Source organism: Triplophysa rosa, linkage group LG22, assembly GCF_024868665.1.
Source record: "Triplophysa rosa linkage group LG22, Trosa_1v2, whole genome shotgun sequence".
In the NCBI taxonomy this organism is placed as follows: Eukaryota; Metazoa; Chordata; class Actinopteri; order Cypriniformes; family Nemacheilidae; genus Triplophysa; species Triplophysa rosa.
The window spans coordinates 567,518-594,058 of record NC_079911.1 but is presented as its reverse complement, the minus strand read 5'-3'; the positions used below and the strand labels follow the sequence as shown (position 1 = coordinate 594,058).

The window sequence follows — 26,541 nt, the reverse complement described above, 5'->3', positions numbered from 1 at the left end:
ACAGTAAGTCAAAAATATTGTTGTATTGATGTGATCTATTGATTCCAGTGATGATCAAAAGAGTCACCTGTAACATTAGTGTTTAAAGGAATAGAATTACTCATTCTCACGTCGTTTCAGAACATAAAATAACATAACATAAAAAAAACAAAAGCACACGTTCACATTTGACTTGTTTTTTTGAAGCTGCTAGTGTCTGTTTTACATTATAATCCTACGGAGTTAACCGTGTTTTCAAAAAAGTCCTGAGCGGCATCTTTTCTGCAGTTCAGAGTGTCTTTTTTGACTTGAGATTTTTAAGTTATATTTTGAGGCCTTTTTTATTAATTAGAGGATAGTGGAGAGAGACAGGATGTGATTGGGAGGAGAGAGGGGAGTAGGAATCGGGAAAGGATGCCGAGCTGGGACTCCCAGGGCACAGTTGCGCAATATGTCTGGAGCGCTCTCCACACAGCCACAGGCTCCAACCAGAGTGTCTTTTGAAGTTGTAAAAGGTTCCACTTTTCTGATAAAAACACCCTATGTCAGGGCTATTCAATTAGTTTGTCATGGGGGCCAGTTCATGAAAAGCATCCCAAATGAGGGGCCGGAGAGATATGGCTTGCAATATGAGGGATGACACAACAACAATAAGAAATCCGTTTTTCTGTTTGAATTTTTCTGCATTCTGCATTTTCCGTCCTTCACTGTACAATTGTAATATATTTGCCCACATGAAAAAAATACTTCAGTATACTACAGTATTCACTTATAAACTATATTAAAAACCTGCAGTAGATACAGTACGTTGAACCATACAGGGAAAAATAGAAATAATAGAATCTTACATAATACATTTGCAAGATTCTGTGCCATTCTGCGTTATACAGAAACATCTGTTTAATGCCTGAAATGCGTGATTCAATCTTAGGGCCGTGTATGTTGTATTTTTGCCCCATAAGACACCCAAAGTTTTTTCCTACATTTAAACATGCTGATGTTGAATGTTAAACTGCACAACAACAACATCGGTGCACTGTAAGATGCCCAAACAGGCTTTTCTACATTCAAACATGTTCATGTGTTGTATTTTAAAACTGCATAACAAAAAAGGAAACTTCAGTGAGTGAAACAACATTAACCTACACAGGCGCTATTCCCCGACGCGCTGTTCTCCGCCCTTGCCTCTGTACTTTTGAAATGGTGGTCCTATTCGTGCTAGCAAAATGTCAGAAATGAAACTAATAAAAGTTCTCATCCGTCATCGTCCTGTTCACCACGTCTCACAGGAGAGTCGTGCTACTCGCCTAACATCACGTGACTCCTGCTTGGTGTTGCTGCAGCTCGTGCTGAATGGAACAGGCGCGCGTCACTTCAGTACTGTAGGGTCCGATCCCGATTGAACTAAATTTATTCTAGAGATTCTTTTTCACACTGTGCTACTTGAAGGGCCGGAACAAATAGTCAAGCACCTTTTTCACAGCTAATCAATGACAAGCGAGACCTGTCATTTCCATATCAACATTCGAGGAAGGTGATTGGAAAAACAGGATCAAGCTCGAAAAATAAAATGCCGGCTGAAACGTTTTAGTTTTTAATAAATGCAAGTTTAATTTTCCCTCTTAATTACTTTTGATTGCATTTCTAGCGAGAAATTAGTATTGTAGTTTAGAAATATGTGATTGGTTAATGCAAAGACGCTCTTTGTTTATAATTCAAATAGACTTCTGTTATGCTGCCTATTAGGGATGTAACGATTCACTCAGCGCACAATGCGATGCGATTCTGATCTCACGATGCGATTTATTCACGATTTACTCATGATTTATTTTTACAAAATGAGTTGAAACAAATTAGAAATGAACAACTTCCCTTGCATTATTTCTTAAATGCTTCACGTTTCTTTGTATAATAAAATAATGTTTTATTTCAAATAACAAAACTAAACTGCAATTTTATAACAAATTAATAATAGAAAAAGTCTCTTTAATATAAACAAACTAATACTGTCTGTGCTTTTCTTGGATTTTTTTGCTTTTAAGAAATATCAGCATGTCCACGTTTAGGTTTGCAGTGAACATGGCGGCCCCTGCTGTTCAAAAAATGTATCGCGATTCAGTTCAAACCTCAACCGATTTGAATCGTCACACGTTATAATCAATTTTCAACTGGCTCACGGTGAATCGTTACATCCATACTGCCTATGAAGCCTGTCTGAATCTGTTTCTCTGAGCTGCCTTCTTGCACAAATGTTGCCTCCGAAGTCATTGCCGGCTGCTATTTGTAATCAAAACAAATAACGTTTTCTTGTCAAAAAAAGTAAAATATGAACACAGCCTTACTGGAACGTCAAGCTGCAAAAACTGTAAATCAAATATTTTCAAGGTTATCTGAAGGTAGTCTATAGCTTTTGTGTGAGGAAGCCACATTATTACAATTCACAGTAAATACTTTGCAGCTCAGTGTCATTTGTGCTCCTGAATATTCAGATTCATGTCATCATGGGACGCTGTAGGAACAGCTCTTCTGTTTCTATAAAGCATTTTCATAGATGTCCACAACACATGTATCAACATCAACACACCGACACTGCATTAGAGTGATAAATTATTATGAATAATATCAGAATAAACATGCAGTATCACCCGTGTGTGTATGTGTGTTTGGAAGATGACTGTGGTCAGATCACGCTACATTTGCTCATCATCCGAGCGCATCAGTCCCGCTGTTATTTATAGCTCCAGCGTAGCCTGCAGTCTCCTGCCCCAGAGCATGCTGGATGTAAATAAAGCTCATCACTTCAGCGCTCCGTTCACACGTGTGCACTCGGACAAGCCCCCAGTCCTCTGGCCGGTGTGCGGATGGAGCGAGAGGCTGGAGTTGATGGTAGCGATGAGACTCATGAATGAGAGAGCCGTGTCCTAGCAGCACGCCAGCGTCTCCATGTAGGTCAGCGCTACACAGATCAGCAGTTCAGCGGCACTCTCATGGGCTCCGTCGTGTCAGGCTGTTTCTCCCAGCCGGGCCTGTCCGATGCCGAGTCCGATGCATCCCTTCAGTAAGTCTTGACCTTCCGCATGCATGACACGCTTCTTAATCGCCATGGTGATTCGCGCGAGCTGCGCCGGCTGTGTGTGTGTGTGTGTGTGTGTGTGTGTGCGTGCGTGTGGACTGCAGTGACGTCATCAGATCTGGAGGTCTGTGTGCTGTAAACGTCCTCTGCAACTGAAAGGTTGAAGCGGTGTTGTCTTTATCTTATTCTCTCCTCACGCTTGACTCCAGCGTGCTGCTCCTCACACACTTTACAAGTGTCAATGTAGCTGATAGAAGAATAAAGAGAGAGTGTATCATCAGGGTATTGTGAGATCATTACTCTAAACCATGCACTGCACTTCAAGGGCAAAAATGTTTTATACTTATGACCTTATGTTTATGATATCATATCTGACACTGTGTCTTATCTGCCTTTCCTGCTCCAGTCGGGTTCCTCTCAACATTTTTATCTGCACTACTGCTCACCTTTTAACACTACCTGGAACAGCTAAATTATGGTCTGTGTTTGTTTATCGGTCAGGCTAGTGGCTAGCAATATAACTATTGAATTGATATTAATATGAATTTATATCAATATGTTATTGTATATTAATTGTATTCAATTGAAACTTTTCAACAGTGATTGATGCCTCTTTGTGGAGGTCTGCCGGAAGTTGAGTTTGGGCCACATAACGTTTGTTAATGTTGTTGCTGCTGAAACTGTCTGTAGACGTCTATTTTAAACACAAATATTTGGTTACATGGTTACAAACTCTCTCTCTCTGTCTCTCTGCCTCACTATTTTCCTATTTTGAGTGTGATTCGTTCACCAAATAAAGAGTAAACATGAGATAAACAAAAATACTGATGAATTTAACTAATGACATGATCACAACTATATCATTTTATAGATGTAATATTGTGATTGTGAATTCTTTTGGTGATGGTGAAGTGATAAGCTGATATTGTGACATGCCTAGTATAACTAGAACCGTATAGACACTTAGTTTTGTTACAGTTTCTAATTTAAAACCCAAGTAAAAATATCCTTCAATGTTGATAGAGATGTTTTGAGGCGATTGCACAGATCGGCGTCAGTTCAGATGGAGAATCGTCTTTAGTTAGTACTGAAGTGGAAGGGAAAAGTGTGTCTTGGTAAAAGTGCTTAATAACGCACTCACTTCAGCTTACATTCAGTCTTTCCTGTTTACCAGTTTCCTAGTTTTCGATTGACATCATTATTGGCAGAAACACATCACCAGTCATCCCTCCATCATCTGCAGTTATTTGTAGTAAAACTTTATCGACTAAATGTGCGGTCGGTGTCAGTGAGTGTTGAGGAATGGTGATTTTAGGGAAGAGATTGATATTACGTTGCTGGTTTGTTCCGTATCACGCAGGCGTTTACTTCCACATGATGAAACACTCAGAAGTACACAGTGTGTGTGGCAGGTGCTGAGGTCACAGGATGGGGCGTGACTCTCAGCTGGTCGACAGGAAGTTTAGATGCCAGTACTGAAGGCGTGAGTCAGCGTTGAGGGCCGGCGCCAGCCGTCTGTCTGCCCGCTCTCTTATACTGCAGTTAGAAGCTCTTACATTTACTTTATGTTATCATTTATATGAAATATAGAAATCATCAGGCTGTGTTGGACACAACGTTTGTTTCAAAATATAAATGGTGATGGGTTAACAATGTGAATTTGGTCTTGTACACAAACCTCTAAGCAACTGAACTGAGTTTTTAATGATTTTGAGCTTGTTGAGAATGTGAAATATTCTTTCTTAACAATCAGATATATGATTTTCACCTGGCAGACAACAAGAGTGATAAAATACTGGTCTCAAGAGCAGAATATTATACAGGCTTCACATGACCCCTCATGTCCAGGGGCCAGTGCTGGGTGTAACTAGTTACTAAGTAATTAGTTACTGTAATTTAATTACCTTTCCCTTGAAAAAGTAAAGTAAGGGATTACTCTTACTTTTTCTGTAATTTAATTACAGTTACTTCTGAAGTAATTAAACTAAATACTTGTATACTGTAATATATGTGTGTGCAATAGTGGAATTGCCATCAAAATTTTAAGTCTAACTTTAAAATCTGTGCTTTAATGTATAATTCACACATTTGTAATACTTTGGTCAGTTAATAATACTACTTTATGTAGTTTATATTATTTATTTGAATGAATTAAAAGAGCCGTTTTATGTCTATCCTTGAATCACTTAACTAATCAAGGTTGATACAGGATATAGAAAGTAATTAGTAATAAGTAAAAAATACTTTTTTGAGAGAGTCATTTGTACAGTAATCTAATTACACTATTGAATATGTAATTAGTAACTAGTAATGGATTACTTTTACAGAGTAATTTACCCAACACTGCCAGGGGCAATATCTTCCAAAAAGTCCTAGACTCTCTAAATCTCAAGGAGAGCAAGAACACTATGGCTGTGTATCCACCAAAATGATTTTAGCTTCTGAAAACAGTCAGCTGAGGCACTTGAGTATCTGAATGACTTTTCATATTAATATTGTGCTTGTCTGTGGTCCTGGTACTGAGACCAGCAATATTAAAGGTGCAGTAAACAAATGAGTGCGTTTACATGTACAAAATAAATGGATATCTATCAAAAATCATCTTATAAAATATACCTGTTTTCACATGTTTACATGCATATCAATAAACCGGCTACACAGAAAACAGCGTTTACATGGAAGTTTGAGACTTGCCAGGTTTCTCGCGTGCAGTGACGTCACCATCTATAGTTCGTCTAGTGATTAAAAATGCCGCAGTAGATCGGTCAGAAGCTGTGTTTTTATATCCGCAGTACCTGCATATGCAACAATAGTTTTTCATTTCGCAGTTTCTACACCAACTGCATGAATTGAGAGACTTTTATGCATTATTTTACTGTTACTTCCGTTTGGGACTTTTACTATTACAACGTCAGACATGCGCACATAAACAAAACTGAGAGAAAACCGCTGCAGGCGTTTACATGCCCGAAATCGGAGTAATGGGCAAAAAACTACCTCTGCCGAGCGAGATTTGCTTAGCCGTTTATTAGCTTTCCCCGATGAAAGAAAACTGTTTTACGCGATTATATGACCTTACTTGTTATCATTTTATGAAGCATAATCGGAGGAAGACTGTGCATGTAAACGCACTCAATTTTAGAGAAATGCTTCTGAAAATGAAAATCAACACCTGTAACAGTTCATGGAGAATAGACGATGCCACAGATGGTTGAGTGAAGGTGAATCAATTAAATAACAAAAACTGGAATCAGGAACAAAAAGGGTAATCCACAAAAATATAATCCAGAGGGAAAAGGTGCAAAAATCAAGAACATCCAAAAGGTATACAATCCACAGAACTAACTACAACACGATTTAAACATCCATGAGAACAAGGAAACACGGGTCAAAAACATCTACGGGAAACAGGTTTGGAAATAGCGATACGAAACTTACAACTAGACCAGACAAAGACTACAGAATACGGGGGAACATAGTGTCCGGTTGATGAGGTTCAGGTGAAAGTCATTAGAATTCGGGTGAGCAGGAACGTGTGTAGTGAGGTGAAAGCGCTGATGCAGGGGGCGTGGTCGACGGAGTAGACGTGACCGTCACAACACCCAAACAAACTTTTTTGAATTTTGTTATTTGCTGGATGTCTGTTCTGTGTGTGTGTTGAAATTTTTTTGTGTGTTTTTCACATTCTCCTGGCTGTGTCAATAAAAGAAAAACAAAAGTATGTGTTAAAGGGATGTCGTGGACGTGGATCGCAGAGGCAGCACAAGCCATATGTTTAAAAAGTATAGAATTGTTTAGTTTTCCTGGAAAATGACCAATCCTTTGGCTAGACCTAGCCCTTATTCATCAGCTGGTGTCGTGTAGAGCCCTTTGAAGCTGCGATGAAACTGAAATTTGGACCTTAACCAACAGCCCCCGTTCAAGTGCATTATACGTATGTAGAAGAACCCTGGAAAGCTTTCCTCAAAAGCATAAAAAAAATAGTTTTCAACAGAAGAAATAAACACACGGACGACATGACATGTGGGTGAGTGAATTATCATGAAATTCTCATTTTAAAGTAAACTACTCCTACTCCTACAGTAGGATGTGACATTAGCTGATCAGTGTAATATTTGTCCCGCCCTTCCTTCACTGCGATTGGACGGCTGGGGAAAGTGGCGAGTGATGCCAAGTTTAAAAGTTTTCAATTCTCTGTAAGCAGAAAAACAAGGCAAGCATGCAGCACTCGGCGTGAAAAAGATGATCACGCTGCTGGATTTTAAAGTGTATAAAAACACAGTCATCTCGTCTCTCTCTCTGCTGAAAATGACCTACCAAGTATATTTGAATAATAATAATGCAGTTGATGTGACGTGCTGAGGTTGAACTGATCAGTCCTGAGGCAGGTGTCATGTGATTGGAGCAGAGCGAGAGAGAGAGTGTGCTTGTGTGGCGAGTCTGAGGTATTGCTCATCGGCCTCAGATTTCACAGTCCTGCCCTTCTGCTCAAGGATTTACATCCCACCATTAAACACAGAAAAACAACAAACCAGCTGTGAATACATGTACAGATGCACACTGAGCATGTGCTTTAAACACACACACACACACACATGGTTGTTGTAGTGAGTGTATGTGAGGTGTTATTCCAGCAGTGTTGTGTGAGGGCAGTCTGAAATGTGGGAGCAGAAATAGAGAAGTCGGAGAATGTTTGGAGAGGGTGTGAGCGTCACGCTTTCACTGCAGAAGAATGAAGAAGAAAAAATCAACTTTCCTCTGTGATGTGAAGACAGAAGAAGATCTTTACTGGCGCTCCTGTGATTCTGTTTAAAATAACACACAGTGATCAGTTCTCCTTCATGTTTCTTCATTCATCAGGTTAGTGCTTCTGCTTTACTGTTGTGTGGCGGGGTTTGAGAGGATCATGTTGTTGTTGTGAAGGTCTGTTACTGCACTCCTTGTCTTCTAACACCTCAGAATGAAGAGTTGACTTCATAAACTCGGGGATTTTTGTTTATGTGTTTGTCATTGTGGAAGAATGACGTCCTGATTTATTATTATCATGAGAGTCAATCATTTTAAGTCATTTTGTTTAGGTCTGTGCTGGAAATGGTCTTCTCATGTCATAATAAATATTCATTCTATATAACTCTCTCTTCTGTTTAAAGGCCTTTTTTCATGTACGCTGGGATGGTGTGTGTGGTTTAATATACCTGCCATCTATTAGATTCATTCACTGACCTCATCATGTCATGTAGTCTGGCTTGTGTTGTGTTCTTCTCTGTATGTATTCTATACATTTAATCATTAACTTTTTTTTTCATGTAAAGCTTTGCAACATTGTAAAAAAAGCGCTATGTAAATTAACTTGAATTTTACTTTTATGAATTCCATAGTCTATTTAGTGGATTCTGATTGATCAGAATAAGCTGTATATATACGCTGACTGTGTTTTTTTAGCTGTTCATATAGTTCCAGATATGTTAAACGTATGTCCAAATGAGATGTTTTTCTAGACACGTTTAAACTATTAGGAGAATCCTGTTTGTAGGATATGCTTAATCTGTGGTTAGTTCGATCCCTAAATGATGGCTTGACAGTTACGTCATCAGGACCAAAGCAAAATACTGCATTTTTATTGCCTGTTGTCTTTTTGTTAAAGACAAATTTTTGAAGAAATGTTCTACACATTGTTTATATATTGTGGTAGAATACATTTAAAGTGATAGTTCACCCAAGAATAAAAATTCTGTCATCGTTTATTCACCATTTTGTCATTTCTAACCTGTATGAGTTTCTTTCTTCTGCACTTCAGAACACGAAAGAAGATATTTTGAAGAACGTTGGTTACTGGCCCCCATTGACTTGAAATTGGTTTTGCGTCCACACAATAGAAGTGAATGGGGTCCAGTGCCGTTTGGTTACCAACTTCAAAAACCAACTCAAAATATCTTCTTTTCTGTTCTGCAGAAGAAAGTCATACAGATTAGAAATGGCAAAATGGTGAGTACGTGATGACAGAATTGTTGGGTGAGCTATCACTTTAAGTTTAAACAGAGATGTGCTAGAGTTGTCAGTGCACATACAGTATAGACTGGAGCCTACATTTGCGTTTGCATCTATTTAAATAATGGCTGATGCTTACAGTAGTTTTTGCATGGTCTCAACATATTTAGACTGGTTTAAAATGTTTAACTCAACAGCAAGCTTGTGTAAGTTCACGATGTAAAGCCTGAAAACTGCAAACATCAGTGATGTGTCCCTTCTGGCTGTACAGTACCACACAAACACATGACCACTGTGGGTTACTTCTGCTGTTCCTTCTGTTCCATCAAACCAACAAAGTGCTGGAGTTGAAAATAAAAGCCGCTTTCGTGAGGTTCTTCATTTAGACAGAGCGCTGCGGTCACTTTATATTGTCGTGAATGAAATGTTCTAGTTGTGGTTCTCACATAACACAATAAAGTCATTTCTTTCATCCCACACATCCAGTAAGACAGCCAGAGAGAGAGAGAGAGAGAGAGAGAGACTGTTTTAAATGAAAGCAAATGGCATTCTTTCACTGTGTATCACGTTCTTAAAAGAAATTTTTTTATTTAATTATCAGCGAAAATACGATGTAAAGCACTTGTAGATGTCAGTTATAATGTCTAGAAACTATCCAAATGGAAAATAAACTATAACAATCAAAGTTTTGCGTCATGTTTAGAATCACGTGCATACTGCATTCTTAGTAGGTGTAGTATGCTTGATAGCATTGAGACACGCCCTCAGTTCTTTGGTAGTTTTCAGTCAGTAGTTTAGAGCTTTTGTCCCGCAGACGCTCCCGCGCGCTCAACTTTAAATCTAGTCATGTTAACCGGTGTTTGAGTTTTAAATCTCCTCATGTTAACTGCCGTCTCTGTCTGAACTTTAACGGCGCGTCTGTGGCGGAATCATCGCTGTCGGGATGCGATTAAACGTGCCGTGTGAGGGTTTTGCGTTCTGGACGTGAAATCTGCAGGTAAACAAAGACACTATTAAAGATCACTTCACGACGCTCGCGATGTAAACGCTGCACGCGCGCGAACACTTCTTTCGGTCAAAAAACTTTTGTGGGTGTGCACCACGCGTCGCGTTACTCGCGCGAGTCACAGATGTGCTCGTGCACCCTGTTGTTTCTTTGGTTATTTTCATAAAGTTCGTGATAGTTTGGTAACTGTTGATCCCGAATAAAGTCATTGAGTTTAGATGCGTGCCGTTATAAAAGAATATAGTGCTGAAATGTATTATCCTAATAATGTTTGTATGGAAGTTATGGCATTCACGTAGTTCTGTGTCCAAAACGCAAAAATGCTCATTGCTTATGCATTCTTAACTTTTAATCTCATATGTTTATAAATTACATTTAAACGTTTTTTTATCATGTGTTTAAAAAAACTAAATATGACATTTATAGCCAGATATCAACCTGTACATGAGGATTTACTGTTAACCCATCATGCATTTGTGCTCTTAGGCCAGAAACACACTGATGTTTGTGTTCAACATGTGATCATAAACAAATGGCAATACTTTATACAACATGCGTCACATTCTGCTGTTTTTTATTTGATGTTAAACTAATAAGATATGAAAGTGGTCTGGATATGAGACATTAGGAGTGTGTTCACATATTGACTATTCCATTCAAACACATAATTGTGTTTTTGTGATGGCATTTTCTCATTGAAGCAGTTGTCACAGTGATGTATTTATGTCTGTATGTGTTCTGAAACACTTTCTTGTATGTAAGTGTATTTAGCTTGAATAATGTATTTGGCCTTGTTCTTTATTAGCATCATATTGAACATTTCCTCTAGTCTGATGCACCTCATTGTCTGGAACTTACCGAGTATAACAGTGCTGTCTGTGGGTGCCATGTATGTATCGCTGCACTTATGAACACACATTTGACACATTAGCCTTTTAAGCACCTTTTACTAAACGTAGTGTGTCAAAGAACAATAAGCTTAAGTAACAGATTTAATGGTGGTAAATAAATGTTCTTTTTGTGATCATAGTGAGTGATTTTAAAGACAAAAGTTTAAGAAGATAGACTTTGATGTATGACTGAAATAGCTCTCCGTAGGCGTAAGAAATATGTGTGAAAACTTTTAGATGATATACAGTCTGTGTGATATGATATCTATACACAATCATAGAAGTTTTCAGAAATGTGCTGTTAGCAGTCAGTGATGATGATATAGATTGAGTCGTGTCTGACTGGAATCTTGTTTTAATCCTCATTTTTAAACAATAGAGTGCACCTTTATTGACCAAACATTTGACACTCTAGTTTGTTTAGACTGTCAGCAGATGGCGCTGTTGTTTAATCTGCTGTGTGTGTTTGAAAATCATCAAAGTGATCTGGGTTTTGCTTATGTGTGATTGTAAATGAGCGCTCCGATCGCGAATCTTAACTTCAGATCTGGACTGCTGTCGTTCAGATCATTTAACCCAAGTAATGACCAGTGTTGGGTATAACTAGTTACTAAGTAATTACTAATTAGTTACTATAATTTAATTACTTTTCCCTTGAAAAATTAAAGTAAGGGATTACTGTTATTTTTTCTGTATTTTAATTACCGTTACTTCTGATGTAATTCAACTAAATACTGTGTAATATATTCAATAGTGGAAACGACATCAAAATGATAAGTCTAATTTTAAAGGGTGTGCTTTAATGTATCCTCACATTTGTGTACTTTGGTCAGTTAATAAGAATAATTTATGTAGTTATTTATTTGAATGAATTAAAAGAGCCCTTTCATGTCTATCCTTGAATCACTTAACTAATCAAGGCTAATGTAGGATATAGAAAGTAATTAGTAATAAGTAATTAAATACTTTTTGGAGAGAGTAATTTGTACGGTAATTTAATTACACTATTGAATATGCAATTAGTAACTAGTAACTCATTACTTTTTTCAGAGTAATTTACCTAACACCGCTAATGACAAAGATACCTGGAGTGTTCAAGATATAAGATACACACTTCTTTTGGCCAGTTTGCACATACTTATTTCATTTATTCATCTAAAGTGAGTATGCTGAGTAAACGTGCACATGTGTACAAACCTTGGACTAGTTGTGTGTACAACGCAAGAATTTCATGGTAATACTATTAGGTAGGGCTGTGCCGATAAACGATATCATATCGAATCGCAATAGAATGTATTTCAAAAACGATGATAAGCTATTGGCATTTTGACTCGATATGGATTAATCTTACAGTCTAACAGAACGCAGAAATAAACGCAACAACAGTCAGTCAGCGTGCAGCTTTTATCATGCGCGTCAAACTACAAAGTCCATTTCATACTGCACTTGGCAAAGAAAAGTCAACATGAGGAGGAAAACATTACTGGAAGCGGAAACAAAGGTGAAACTAACCTCGAGCTGTCATCACGCGGTTTATCAAGTGTCTTATTTTTTTTTGCAATCGCCGGTTAAACAGAACAAACTTGAGGCGCAAATGCAAGCGAGTTACTTCGAAACTCAAGCACAAACGTTTTTATATCCATCGTTAACATATCTGCTAACATGAGATGGTGCATATTAAACAAACCAGCGCTGCCCTGTACAGATCAGAGATGTAATGAAGTGAGTTTGTGTGCACATTAAAATATTGAACCTTGTATGTAAGATGCTTGCATGATTAAAGAAATGTACTACAGTTTATGTGAAATGTCTTTTTGAAAGACTAAGGTTCACTGAATGCATTGAATGAATCCCACTACTCGAGCAAGACATTATTGCAGCGTTATGTATGTGCGCAGGTGCTGAGCCAATAGCGTTCGAATGTACACAGTAACGGAGCCCTTTCATTGGTTGAATGTACTGAATGAACACTCCCTTTACTTAACGAGTCAATTGAGTCAAAATGAGACTGAATGAACTGGTACATGTTGTTTATGGCCTAATATCCTCTGTGTTGCAACAGTGCATTAATTTAATTGAATTTTAACTGGTTAAAGGTTAACTTTTGTTAATAAACTGTATTTAAAATAGATTCCTTTAAATGCAGTTTTTTAATGAAATATATATCGAAATAAATACCGTTATCGATCAATATAGAAAAAAACTATCGAGTTTACTTTTTTGCCATATCGCCCAGCCCTAGAATTAGGTAGTACCATGGTATTTGTTGCTGCTTTGGTGTTTATTTTTATAATGGCAAACACAGCTGCTGTATGACTGTAGTTTTCATTTCTAATCAAATCAGTATTGATCCATTCCTGATATCTCTGGAGACTGATCGAGATCTCTCTTGTGTCATACAGCAGCGATGCAGGGCTGAAGGACACGCTGACGGACTGGGACTCGGTCATGGATGGAGACGAATGTGTTAAAGACACAGATGTTCTCCACAACGGAAGTCGCAGCGACCAAGAAGCCGCCCAGCGCCTGGCCAGACGTCTCTACCACCTGGAGGGCTTTCGTCGCTCGGATGTCGCCAAACATCTGGGCAAGAAGTGAGTACATCATAACTGTCGTACACACCAACCAGACGAGACGTGATATCAGCACAAAGCAGGTTTACATCAGTCTGTAGATGTAGACTCGCTCGTGCAATCCTGACCTGACTGAGCAATAGCTGAAGCGTGGCCAATGACACGTTTCATTACATGACGTCACACCCTTAAAGGAACAAAACAAAACTGTTTTACATGAATAGTTCAATTATATCTTTTAGAATCATTCTAATAGGGTTTGTTTTGGTGAAGAGACGCAGCCAGCTTTAGTGGTCTTGAACTGTCATGTCCCAAATGAGAGGAGGAAATCTCCACAAAATATTCACTGGCACGGCTCTATATGAAGCTAAAACATGACTTTTGTTCACATCTTTTGAGAAATTATCTAAATATTTATGTGTTAAAACAGATGGAAACATGGCATTTTCACAACTGTCCTTAAGAAAATGGAGTCAGATCAAACGTAGTCAAAAGAATGGAATTAACCGTAGACAATAGAATAGCGTATAAAAGATTAAGGTGCAATGAAATTAAATACAATATTTATAAAATCTAGGAGAATGTGGGAGAAACAGTGGGATTTGCAGAACTGATTTAATGTTGCTTATATGTGACCCTGGATCACAAAACCAGTCTTAAGTAGCACGGGAACATTTTTAGTAAAAGACAAAAATACATTGTGTGGGTCAAAATTATCGATTTTTTTATACCAAAAATCATTAGGATATTAAGTAAAGATCATGTTCCATGAAGATATTTTGTAAATTTCTTACCTTAAATATATAAAAACTTTTTTTGTGAGTGGATGGTCTGCCACAGTGCAATTTTCTCAATATTTAGATTTTTTGCGCTCTCAGATTCCTGAGTTTTAAACGGTTGTATCTCAGCCAGATATTGTCCTATTTTAACAACTCGTATATCTATAGAAAGTTTATTTATTCAGCTTTCAGGTTATGTAAAAATCTCAATTTCGTTGTCCAGGGTCACATATAGTATTAGGGCTGGGCGATGTGACGATGTTATCGTATATCGCCGATGTCTCGCAAATATCCCGATGTTGATTACAACAGACAGATACCAGACGATAATCGATAATAATGGAAAATACGCGTTATAACATTATCATGCGATGTAGGCTTTAGCGTGAACGTTCATGTTCATATGCCCAGGCAGTCAGTAACAGTGACAGAATTTTGGAAGCGCTGTTTTGTTGGGTCAGTTGAATGTGCTGCTGTTTTCTGCCGGTCGCTGCACAGACAGACCAAGAGAAAGACAAGCTTTTTCTGCATCAGCAAAGCAAAACCTCATGCTCGCGGGGCTGTACCGGCAATATTTTTCTACTGCATAAAAGCTATGGTTTATCTACGCGCTTTACCTGATTAAAGAAGTCACTGCAACACTGGTTTGTGTGTGTGCCTGTGTGCGTGTTTGTTTGGGACTTGGCGGGTCCGGAACGAATTCCCTGCCGGTCTGTGTCTGCAGATTGATCGGTGTATGACATCAGTGTATGACATCAGTAAGCCGATCGTCTGCGCAACATTGCATGATGTCAAACACACCTGATATTATTGGAGATAACGATGATTTTTAAGTCGATTATCGATCTTTTTTTTTTAAGCACATCGCCCAGCCCTATATGGTATTGCATTATTATTTTCTTTATCACAGAGAAATGCTTAAAGATGAAAACTCAGCATATTTCTGGTTTCATGCGGAGGTTTCTTTGGCTATGTCAGAAGGGATCTGAACTGTTTCTGACCTGAGGTCAGCTGCTTAACCCTCTGAAGAACTCACACACTCAGGCTTTAAACATGTCATGGAGATATTTTTCCTGTGCTGGAGGATCCTGGGATTTGAAGGTTCACTGTTGAAAGTGCAGATAGAGAGGAATGAGAAACACTCATGGCCGATTTTTTTCTGTTGGGCTTGAGAAATATGCACACACAATAAAGTTTATTTGCACAGTAAACAGAAATGTGTCCTTAGACAGAGACTGAAGTAATCATAAGTGCGTTTTTAGTCGGCCATGAATAAACACAAAACAAAAAGTTAAAGGTCCAGAGAGAGGCAGTGCTCTTTTTTACTGACTTTTAAGAGTTTTACTGACATATGTGAATGTTTTCATAGGACATGTGATGTTTTCCGGCTTGGTTTGTGGTTGACGAAATATAACTATATATGAAAAAGCCTTTGCAGTCTGACATTTTTCCTCTAAAATTATTATTTTTACAAAGCTCCGATGTTTAAGTTGTTTCACTTTAATGGCAAAGAGGATGTATTCATTGCCATTAAAGTGAAATCACTGAAACTAAACATTAGGAGCCTGATAAAACGCTAATTTTAGAAGAACGGCACTCAAACGGCATTTAGAGGCTTTTGCATCTGAACTCTTCATATATAGCTGCAAGCAGCAATCATACGGGTTCAAGTGCTTTAGGACCTATAAGACATATTTATTGTTGCGGCCTCAGCTGACCCAAATGCAGGACTAACTCCATAACAAATCCACAATGGAGGATATGCTAGATGCACAGATGTAGAAATGACAGGGTTACAGAACAATACTTCAAACGCAGAAAACATGTGTACACACACATTTTGTTATGAATACAAATAATTATATTCATGATGTTTCATAACTGTGAAAACTGATAACTCAAATGAATTTGTAATCTTTGAATGTTATAAGAATAAGTTATAATGTCTAAAAATGTATCCAAAGCAAAATCTTCAAAGAACTTCAATGAGTTTCCCTCTGCTGCCATCAATTGATTATATTGGTCTTTTCAAACCAAAATTTAAATTATAAGTCTTGGTTTTCTATCAGACATCTTCCACTAAAGACAGACACATTAACTCCATTAAGCATGCTAACTCATATACACACGAACAAACAAACACACAAAGGTTTGTTTTTTCGTGTCTTAGTTGAGACTTGATATAAACTTCAGTTGTTTTTTAACTGACCTGATGGTATTTTCTACCCAATATATATTGATGTTAAGTAAAGAAACATAGGACATAGGATAATTCGTTTTTTAAAGGGGTGATATGACACGGCTAAAAGGAATATTATGGTTTGTATACAGTGTATACAGGATTTAAGGTTGAAAAACGTTGTATTTTCCACATACCGTGCATGTTTGTATCTCCTCTTTGCTCCGCCTCTCTGAAACACGCTGATTTTTTACAAAGCTCATGGCTCTGAAAAGCGAGGTGTGCTATGATTGGCCAGTTCACCAGTGCATAGTGATTGGTGGAATACTGCAAGCGTGTGAGGGAAATGTAACGCCTCTTACCATATTTGGAACATCAGGTTCCTCTTCAGTTGTACTGACAGGTACGCCCACCTTACTTGCGTATACATTTGGGCGGTCTTAGTCAAATCATACCACGAACTGACGTAGATTTGTGGGGGTGTGGTTACATGAGGCATTTCAGGCATTCACTTTTAGATAGAATGCATCTTTTGTTCCGACACTTTCATTTTTGCAATTTTACGTATCTAATACATGCATGGGCAACTTATAACACACCAAAGACACAGAAAACACATATTCGCGCCATATGACCCCTTTAAATAATCTTGAATATTTAAAGAATGGTTTGATTTACAGCAGTGTTTCTATAGGCAAAGTTGTTCAGAATGAAGAGTTCAAACATATAATATCTTGACCTTTTACACATGTGTACCAAGCTCTTATATATCTCATTCTGTTCAAGAGTAACAGCCCGAAACATAAATGTCGCCCCGTCCACTTAAAACGCTCTGCCGCCTCGTCATCAACTTTTTCTGATTTGAAAATGTACACATGCAGAAGTGACTCGGGCCCATATTTACAAAACATTCTTGCCACTAGGAGTTCTTCTAAATATCAGTAAAAGTTTTTAGTTAAGAGTGTCCTCTTAAAACCTGTTGAAATAGTGGCTGAAAGTAGGGCTGTCACGATTATGAAATTTGGCTGACGATTAATTGTCTAGTAAATCATTGCGATTATGACGATTAATTGTCTGTTTTAGGGCTTTGACATTTAATTCTCATACATTTTTGATTCAGCTTTGAAACGACCATATTGTTCTGAATATAAAAAATATGTTTTTTTCTTGGAAATACATTGGAAAATATTGGTTTATCATATATTTAAGGTTTAGGCTTTTACCTGTCAATAATACAAGCGCCGAATACTTGTTAATTAAGTAAATTGATCAGGAGCGAAGCCACCATTAAAATGCTATCAATCATAGAAAAGCTTCTAGTCTGTTTTTTTTCTCACTTACAAGAGTACAATAAGATTTTACTTCTATGTTAATGAAATTTTGGTAGACTGGTTTTCACACTGAGATTTGCTTAAATAATATTAAATTGTACTGCAGGTTATTTTTATGGTATATGCTTTAGTTTTTATTGTGTTGTGTTGGTACATTTTACAAGTATTACAATGCTTTAGTTACAATAAATACACTAAAATATGTAATATGCAACTGCACTACAGCTCCCCCTAGTGTCTTCTATTGTCTTCTATAGAGATGTGCAATAATTGCGATGATCTGAAACCATCGCGATGAGGCCAAACAATCGCGATGAGACGATTATTTAATAATCTTGACAGCCCTAGCTGAAAGCGGATTTTACTAAGAAATAGAAAGAAATCTTAAGTGAAGAATGGGTGGGCTTGTCGCTGTGGATGATTGTCAGCAAGCTTACTAACTAGGCCCACAGTGATTGGCTAATAGGGGATGGGTCTAGGGCTGGGTATCGATTCAGATGTTCCGATTTGATTTCGATTCTCAAGCTCTCGATTCGATTAGATTCTTGATTCAGTTCAATGCATGCATACTGTCACGACAGGTAAGGGGAAGAACCCAATTGCAGGACAGCGATGAAGGGGTTAACAAAATGTATTTATTTATAAATACCAAAAGACAAAACAAAAACCCACGATGGGGAAAACCAACAAAACTAGATACAAAAACTGATAGGAGAAATATAACTGAGACAGGGTAAAAGAACAACACTAAAGAAACGCTAACTCACAGACATACACAGGCTCGACTTGACATTGACTTTGATTAGGGATTTAGACAGGAACACAATACAAGGTACGAAACGCACACGCAATCCACGAACACAAGACAAAGAAACAAGAGGGTATTTAAAGGAAAGACAAACGAAGGATAACGACACAAGGCAGGTGTGGGTAATAAAACACTCAGGGGAAGATAACAAGGAAATAAGAGGGGCGGGGCTAATGACGAGACACTGGAGAGAACGTATATTATTGTCAAAAGGACAATAATATGTTTCTCTCCACACATAACCAAAGGCTTTGTCATGGCTCTGCTACAGGACCAAGAAAAACATGACTAAATGAAGCAGAGCCATGACACATACAGATAAAAATCATATACGTAGATATTTCTTAAAAAAGAACTGTTAACATCAGATTACAATGGTGAATTAATAAAAAGAAATGAAAAGCCACAAACTTGCAGTGTTCCTGCTAGGAATTTGTGGAACTGTGGCGTTTGGTGATGTCACAAACTAATGAACATATTCATGACGTCATCGTCAATCATAGTTTTTGAGTTACAATTTCGGACTCGTTTCGCTTCTACTTTCTGAACATTCTGTATTTTAATACAGCTTGTTGCCCAAAACATTTTCCCTCTGAATGAAAGTTAAGGTTTATGCAAAAAGGTGCATGATATGTCATTATGCGCTTCGTCTGAACAAAACACGACATACTCGTATCCGCCATGTTAATTAAGCAATGAATGAACAATAGGCTCCGTGTTGTAACATCCCCGTTGTAAAAACAAAAGTGACATCTAGTGGAGAAGACTCGTAGTAAAATATGCAAACAAGCATTATTGTAATGAAGAGACTAGAATCATCATCAGAATTATAGTAGGAGTCCTCTTGAGTACCTTTTTGTGAGGAATTCACAAGGATTGATATGGCCATTATTGCTCCTAAATCAGCAAGTTAGGAGCTACTTTTAGTTTTAAGCGGTTTCATTTCGTTTCCTTTGCAGAGCCACAAGCAATGCGACACAATCACAGCCAATCAGAACATATATGATGTTTACTACACACGTATCCTGTCTCACTTTTTTTTCTGTGGCACACTGATACCTCACATGTATAAAGTGAAATACCCACAGATGGTTATCAGGATCTGAAAAGCTGAAAACTGTTTGATACTTGTATGATAGTATGGTAAGTGTTTGTCATGTAATAATAAATCCTCTGATTGTGTTCACAGCAATGACTTCAGTAAGATGGTGGCAGAAGAGTACCTCACATTCTTCCAGTTTACAGGCATGACATTGGACCAATCTCTCAGGTATAAGTTCTGTCTCATTTGTGTATTTCAATGATCTCTTCATCTATGCTCTGTTATATGTCTGATTTTTAACAAACATACTCAATCTTGTGTTAGGAATATTAGTTTATATTTTTACATAATGTAATTACAGTTTTCTGTTGATTTGTTTGATGTGTTGTTTCTACAGACTGATAATGAGCCACAAACAAGCCAAGCTCTTGATAAGCGTTTGTCACATGATGCTTGTGTTATATTGATGTTTTCATTTCTCTGGTGCAGATGTTTTCTGAGAGCGTTCTCACTGATTGGTGAAACTCAGGAGAGAGAGCGGGTGTTAATTCATTTCTCTGAGCGCTACTATCAGTGTAACCCCACCATCATCACCACACAAGGTACCGTCACACTTCAGCACAACATTTCTATTTCTACATCACTAAATCAATAGTCTTCTCTTTTTCATCAGGATCAGGGTCATGAACTAATTCAAGTGAAATCTTTTAAGAAGTTTTGTTGGCATATGTTCTATCAGAATGTCATATTTTCTTCATAGCAACCATCTTAGTAACAGCTGACCAGTAAATGGGTAAAAAGCGAAAAAGTCTCTCTGTTGCCATGGCAGTGATATTAGACTTTGGCCTGATGCAGAGATGAATGCGTATGTGATATCAAAAGTATTCGTACGTGTGACCGACTGACCGTTCGTTTGTTTTTCAGATGGAGCTCATTGCCTTACGTGTGCGCTAATGCTGCTCAACACTGACCTTCATGGCCCTGTAAGTGACCTCTGTCCACCCACTAGACATGTAACATGAATGTGTCTTACACCCTTGCCCTGAACACAGGAACACAACCACCGTTTAGCCTTATCACAGCCCACTATCAACTGATTTAAACAAACAGCTCATGTTTAACCCTGACAGTGAAAGAAGGAAATATATTTTGCAAAGAGAAAATTAACCTTGTTTTTTGGGCGCAGCTGATTCCCACTATCGCCTCCCTGCCTCACGGCTCTCGTCACGCCTCCCTCGTCACAGTTACATTAACATTTATATTCTTGTAAACACGTTTATTCTGTATACTGTAGTGAAAAAACAATACCACTCCTGCTCACTGACCCAAATCATCTGTCAGCACAAATCATAAAGACATAGTGATTCAATGTAGAGCCCTGCACAGGCCTTAAAGCCCCGGGCCCGGTTGCATAAAGCACCTTAAGTGTAATTTTCCATTAAGTGTGTCCTTAAGTATACCTTAAGTTTTACTTAAGTTATTCTCCTATTGTCTTTGCTAAAGGAAAATCACCCCTTAAGTGTCATACTTAAGGGAAAAACTTAAGGTGCTTTATGCAACTGGGGTGCAATCATGGTGAATGGCTGGTGCAAAGGATCATGGGAAGTGTAGTCCGTGACTATTAAAATAGTTTTGTTTTGTTTTTTAATGGCAAAGTAGTTATATATATATATTTTTTTTTTCCTTTATTAAGTTAATTTAGAAAACATTTTGAAGCATTTTTTTGTTTGGTAAATTAAACTTTTTTTTTTTTTTAAGAGACGACCAAGCGGCTAGCAGCCGATGGTGAGTTGACTACGTTTGATCAATTTAGTCTATCAAATCAACACTTGGCTTGCCTGCAATAAAATCCAAAGATTTTTGTTTTAAATAAAGACCACAACATTATCACCACAACAGTAAAAGGGCACTTTTTTATAAACTGAGGTGCTTGGGCCGCGACATCCTCCGCGCTCAAAATGTGTTTGTAAATGAGATGATCCAGTCTTCTTACTGTCATGACTTAGCACAGCTTTGCAAGTTGTACATTGTGTATAACCAGTTGGCTCGTCATTTAAGGTTGTCACTACTTGAAAAACAGCCCAGAAGTTTGCCTTTCCTCTTGTGTTTTTCTGTGTTTTAAGTTCACCATTTGCGATTTTTTTCTCTTTCTTTGTTCTCCATTGCACGTGAGGTGAATAGTGGACGAGGAAACCTGTGTGAACGCACGGGCGCAACTGCGCGCAAGCAGAATGTGTAATGTGTGTCAGCGTGATATGTAAACGTGTTCGATGTTTTAAATTTACCATCATCAACTTCTTATCGCTTCTTTATTTAATGAATTTCTAATTTATATTGGAAATATTAATGAATGTCTAATATATAAAAAGGAGGACAAGCCTAGAACAAGCCCGAAGCCTGTCCCGCTTGTGAGCTATGACGTAAAAATTGGCCCGAGGGGCGTAAATAAGTCGGGCTGAAATGCAAGGCTTTAATTCAATGTCTGTTCAGAACATGTAAGAAAATCTCATTTCTGTGTTAATTATGATGTGACTGTGGGATGATTGTTGGTACTTTGAGTATGTGACAAACTGCTGATCCTCTGGGAGTTTTCTAGAGAAGTATAGACAATGATGTGAGTAGCATCCACTGAGAGGCAGTTCTGTCTTGTTCATGTCAGAGGTTTAAGAGAATGGCCACCCTGGTCCAAGCCGACAGAAAGACCACAGTCACCCAGATCACCTCACATTACAACACGCTGTGTTTCACCACTGCAAACTAATGTTACAGCCGGCATTAAATCACCAAAGCCACAGGCTACAGGATCATAACACATCTCTGATCTGATCTATATAGCAATAATAAAGCACATTAAAATAGCTAATAATTAGCATGAAAAGTAAAAATATAAACTTATTGGCTGTATTTTTGGTCACATGTTGACGATGATGTGGGTGGATGAGAGGACAGATTTTGTGTTCGCTTAGGATTCTGAACCGGTGTCAAACCTAAGTGGAGCATAATTGTTATGGTTGCGGAATAGTTTGATGAGCCTCGTTTCCTGTGAAGATGAATGTTCAAGGTTTAGCCTTTAAGTGTACTTAAATGTGTCTATATATAAGCTACATGACCACAGGAGAGAAAGCCAAGTCTGAATATGTGCTTCAGATCCGTGCCGTCAGTAGGAATCAAACCGCCCTCTTTAAGTGAAAAGTGAGGTGCATTCTGGGATGTCTAAGAATAGCTCAACTCGCCAGTCTCCATGGAGTTTGATCATGTATCTTGGACTTACGTTCATTGGAGCACATGTGCCGTGGAGATGTGGATGTTTTCTGCCCACGCTGCAGCACTTCTCTAGACGCTTTCTTTTCCAACATTGTTTAGTTGCTTATGATGTGGGTGAAGACAGCTGAAAGCTGCACAGCCGCCGATCTTTTCACAAATATATGCCAGACACCCACACACACACACACAAATCACTGGCTGCTCTCAGAGAGACCAGCATTATGCATATCACACGGGTTAGAGAGACTCACAGAATCACTTCTGCCTCCTGTTTAGCTCCACATCACAGGAAAAGACATTACATTTTGCAATGAGGGCGTTTTTGCTCTGTGAATATTTAAAGAAAATATGTGAGGGTGCTTAAAGGAGTAGTTCACTGAAAAAATAATATTCCTGTCATCGTTTACTAGGGCTGTGATGATAACCGCATCACCGCAGTAATGAGATGCCGACCGCGGTGTTGAGGTCATCACCGCACATTTTTTGTATTGTAGCGCACAGAAATGGATACCTAACGTTGATTTGGTGCATTGAGTGTTTTTTTCCATGCGCCGCTAGAAGTAACGTTAGCGAGCTTACGGTAGTTTGGATCTCCGGAAAAAAAGGATGAGCAGTTTTAGTTCAGACGGGCGTGGATGTGTTTTACATTGCTCTTAGTTCCGAGTAACCTAAAAGTGAGTCAAAAAAGACTTTTGTCCGTCGTTCTTCAGACGCTTGAGTATTTTATTGATTTGCTGGTTAAAGTTACAGGAGTGCATATGGTGTGGGATATGAACTATAAACGCAATAATTAATTGTTAATCATAAATTACTGTCTTTCGTCCTTGTATGTTCAAGGGCTTCTGGGGAAAAAACTGCTTCCCGCGCAAGTAAGAGGGACAGTCCATTAAACATATGGGGGATTTATTTTGTGTGTGTGTCTGATTATTTTTAATGAAATGCTAGGTTTCAGTACTTGTGATGTCTACAGATAATGTTCAATAAAATACACACAAACACGGGCATAAAAGACAAAAGCATAAACAGTTAGTTGCAAGTGCTTATAGCGATGCTTCTCTTTTGTGGTATAGACTAGTATTTACAGTTGACAACATTATTCAAAAAATGGCCACGAATCTAGTGTCTAAGCCAAATGTTGTGTCACCTATTTGGGCACATTTTGGTTTTGATTTAATTTTCATGTGTCCAGTTATTGATGTGACAATCCTGAAGATGGCACTTACCTGATTATGAAAAATCATGCACTAAAAATGAAACAAATGCTTTATAAAAACCTGAAGAGAGACCTGACATGGGTATTTGAACCAGAACATGTTAGTATCTGTGCTGTTAGTGTAGTAAAAACCGTTGATCAAATCTGGATTTTTCCATGCTAAGATTGACATTTTCACGGAATTGCCCTTATATAGACTCAGACATTCTTTAAAATCCTAATGAACATAAAAAAAGTCTTCATTCTCTTTGTGCTGAAATCTAAAACATCTAAAGACTGCAGTAACACATCACACATTTGTTTTTTATTCATTGGCAACTCTTGGGAAAATTACTCATGGTTTGATTTATTTTCCCTGCAAATGAAGGTTTTATAACGTAGGCTTTGTGACCCGTGTCAAATGAGACCAAAAGAGTAAGAGAATCACTTCATCTTGTACTGAAGTGATGGATGAGACGGGGTTCAGATGAAATGCAGTGGACGGTGTTGTGTAGACGTGTGTGTGTGTGTTTGTGAAGCAGTCTGTGTCTCTCTTCAGTATCTCGTGCCAGTCTGAACATTTGTCAGTGCCGTCCACCTACAAACTCGGCTGGTGCTGGCAGAAAGAGTGAAGTCTGTGGAACAAACAACGGCTGCTCTTTATTTTAGACGGCTTCATGTTCAGCTGACGTTATGTGATCAGTCAGTTCTGTATGTGTGCTCACTGGAGATAGTCCTGCTTCAGTCAATTATATTTCACATCTCGTTGTGTTTTCCATCTATATCAACAGATCGCACAGTTCTTTATGAAATGCATTGATATAAATACAGAGCAGGTTATTGACATGCTGTAATATTAAACAATCTGATTCACCGTGTGACACACATGTGATGGGCTGTGATTCACATGTCTGAGCGTGAAATGAAAACATTGTATAAGAACAGCAGGCAAAAGTGCAAAATCAAATACATCATTGTAGTTTCTTTATGTTTTTAGATGATGATGATGGTGGTGATATTCAGAAAAGATCCTGTCTTTGGATAATACTGAGTACTTGTCGGTTTACTTGTGGCTTGTGCTCACAAAACCACTGAAGCATCTTGGCACTATAGATTTTGGTTATAAAACATGTCATTCGGTAACAAAAAATGATCATAATAAATATAAATTGTATTCTGTACCTTGGACAAAACATAAATTTAACATAGGAATGAATTATTTATATATTTTATTGCTTTTGCTAACTGTAACGCGTCCTGATTTGTCTGAGTGCAGTATATGTTGTCATTTAAACAGAGTAAAATTAAAATATTGTTCTGCTAGATTTCCTCAAATGACTAAATGACCAAAAGAACATTCATGTATAATAAAAATGAAGAAATAGTGAATGAAAGAAGTGTCCAGGACTGATATTCTCATCCTCTGTAACGGTTTTTAAAGGTTCGGGAGGAGCAGGTGCAGATAATTAACTCAGCTGGCTTTCCATTAGCAATCACAGCAATCATCCTATCAGTCCTATTCACCTTATTCATTGACGTAAATGTGGGCGTCGCCATCTTTGTGCTGTTTGTATTTAGACTTCCTGTGAGTCACTATAGCTAATGGCAGTCGTGTCGCGAGTGAGACGAATGTGCTGTTTTGACTGGCCAGTTAATATTTATTATGGAACCCAAAGGGACATGCTTAATGTGTGCAGTTAGAGGTTGCCATAATAGCCGGTACAAACACAAAAAATGTCTACAAAACATTTGTTTTGACCGTAATCCTCGCCCCAGAGCAGAGTCTGGATGTCGCGCACCTTATGATCTGCATCCATTATTCATTATTTTAGCCTACTGGATGCCCTTTCTCCTGGACAAGTCAGCTTCTTGCCTCACGAGAGCCGTGAGGGAACGGTGCGAGGCCAGTGACGCGAGTGATAACTGCGCGTTGCACCGGTCTCGCATCTCTCACGGAGGAGCTACGGAAGCATAAAAGGACGAGCGACAGGAGTGTACGACGAGAGAGGACCAGGCCGGTGCAACGCACAGCTGACACTCATTATCACTCGCGTCACCGGCCTCGCACCGTTCCCTCACGGCTCTTGTCCCGCCTTCCTCGTTACAACGACTTTTCCCCTTCTCATTACTGATACAGGTAGTTTTCCACATTTAAAGAAATTAACTCAAATGTTCTATTAAAATATAATTCATTAATGTCTTTTTGTGTATGATTAATAAAACTTGCTTATGCATCATGGCTTCTATTTTTTAAACATGCTATGGGATTGTCCGTTTTAAATGCTTACGGTAATGAGAATTTGTAAAAAAGAAAGTTCAAAATTTTGTTAAACTGTCTGTAAAAGTTTCTAAACATTTCATACCTTGTGTTTAATTAATAAAAAGCAAATTTCTTGACATGAGTGTTTTAAAGAAAATTTTGTTAGACATCTTGAAA

The 26,541-nt window shown here is 38.1% G+C and overlaps 1 protein-coding gene across 1 annotated transcript in view; it reads left to right on the top strand.

The window, feature by feature from the left end:
- The window catches only part of psd3l (pleckstrin and Sec7 domain containing 3, like), a 78,598-nt gene that overhangs the window by 21,204 nt on the left and 30,853 nt on the right, over positions 1-26,541 (top strand). Inside the window, exons 5-8 of the mRNA XM_057321242.1 lie at positions 13,339-13,530; positions 19,796-19,876; positions 20,138-20,250; positions 20,573-20,631. Of these exons, the coding sequence (XP_057177225.1) occupies positions 13,339-13,530; positions 19,796-19,876; positions 20,138-20,250; positions 20,573-20,631 (445 nt within the window). The remainder of the gene's footprint in view (positions 1-13,338; positions 13,531-19,795; positions 19,877-20,137; positions 20,251-20,572; positions 20,632-26,541) is intronic.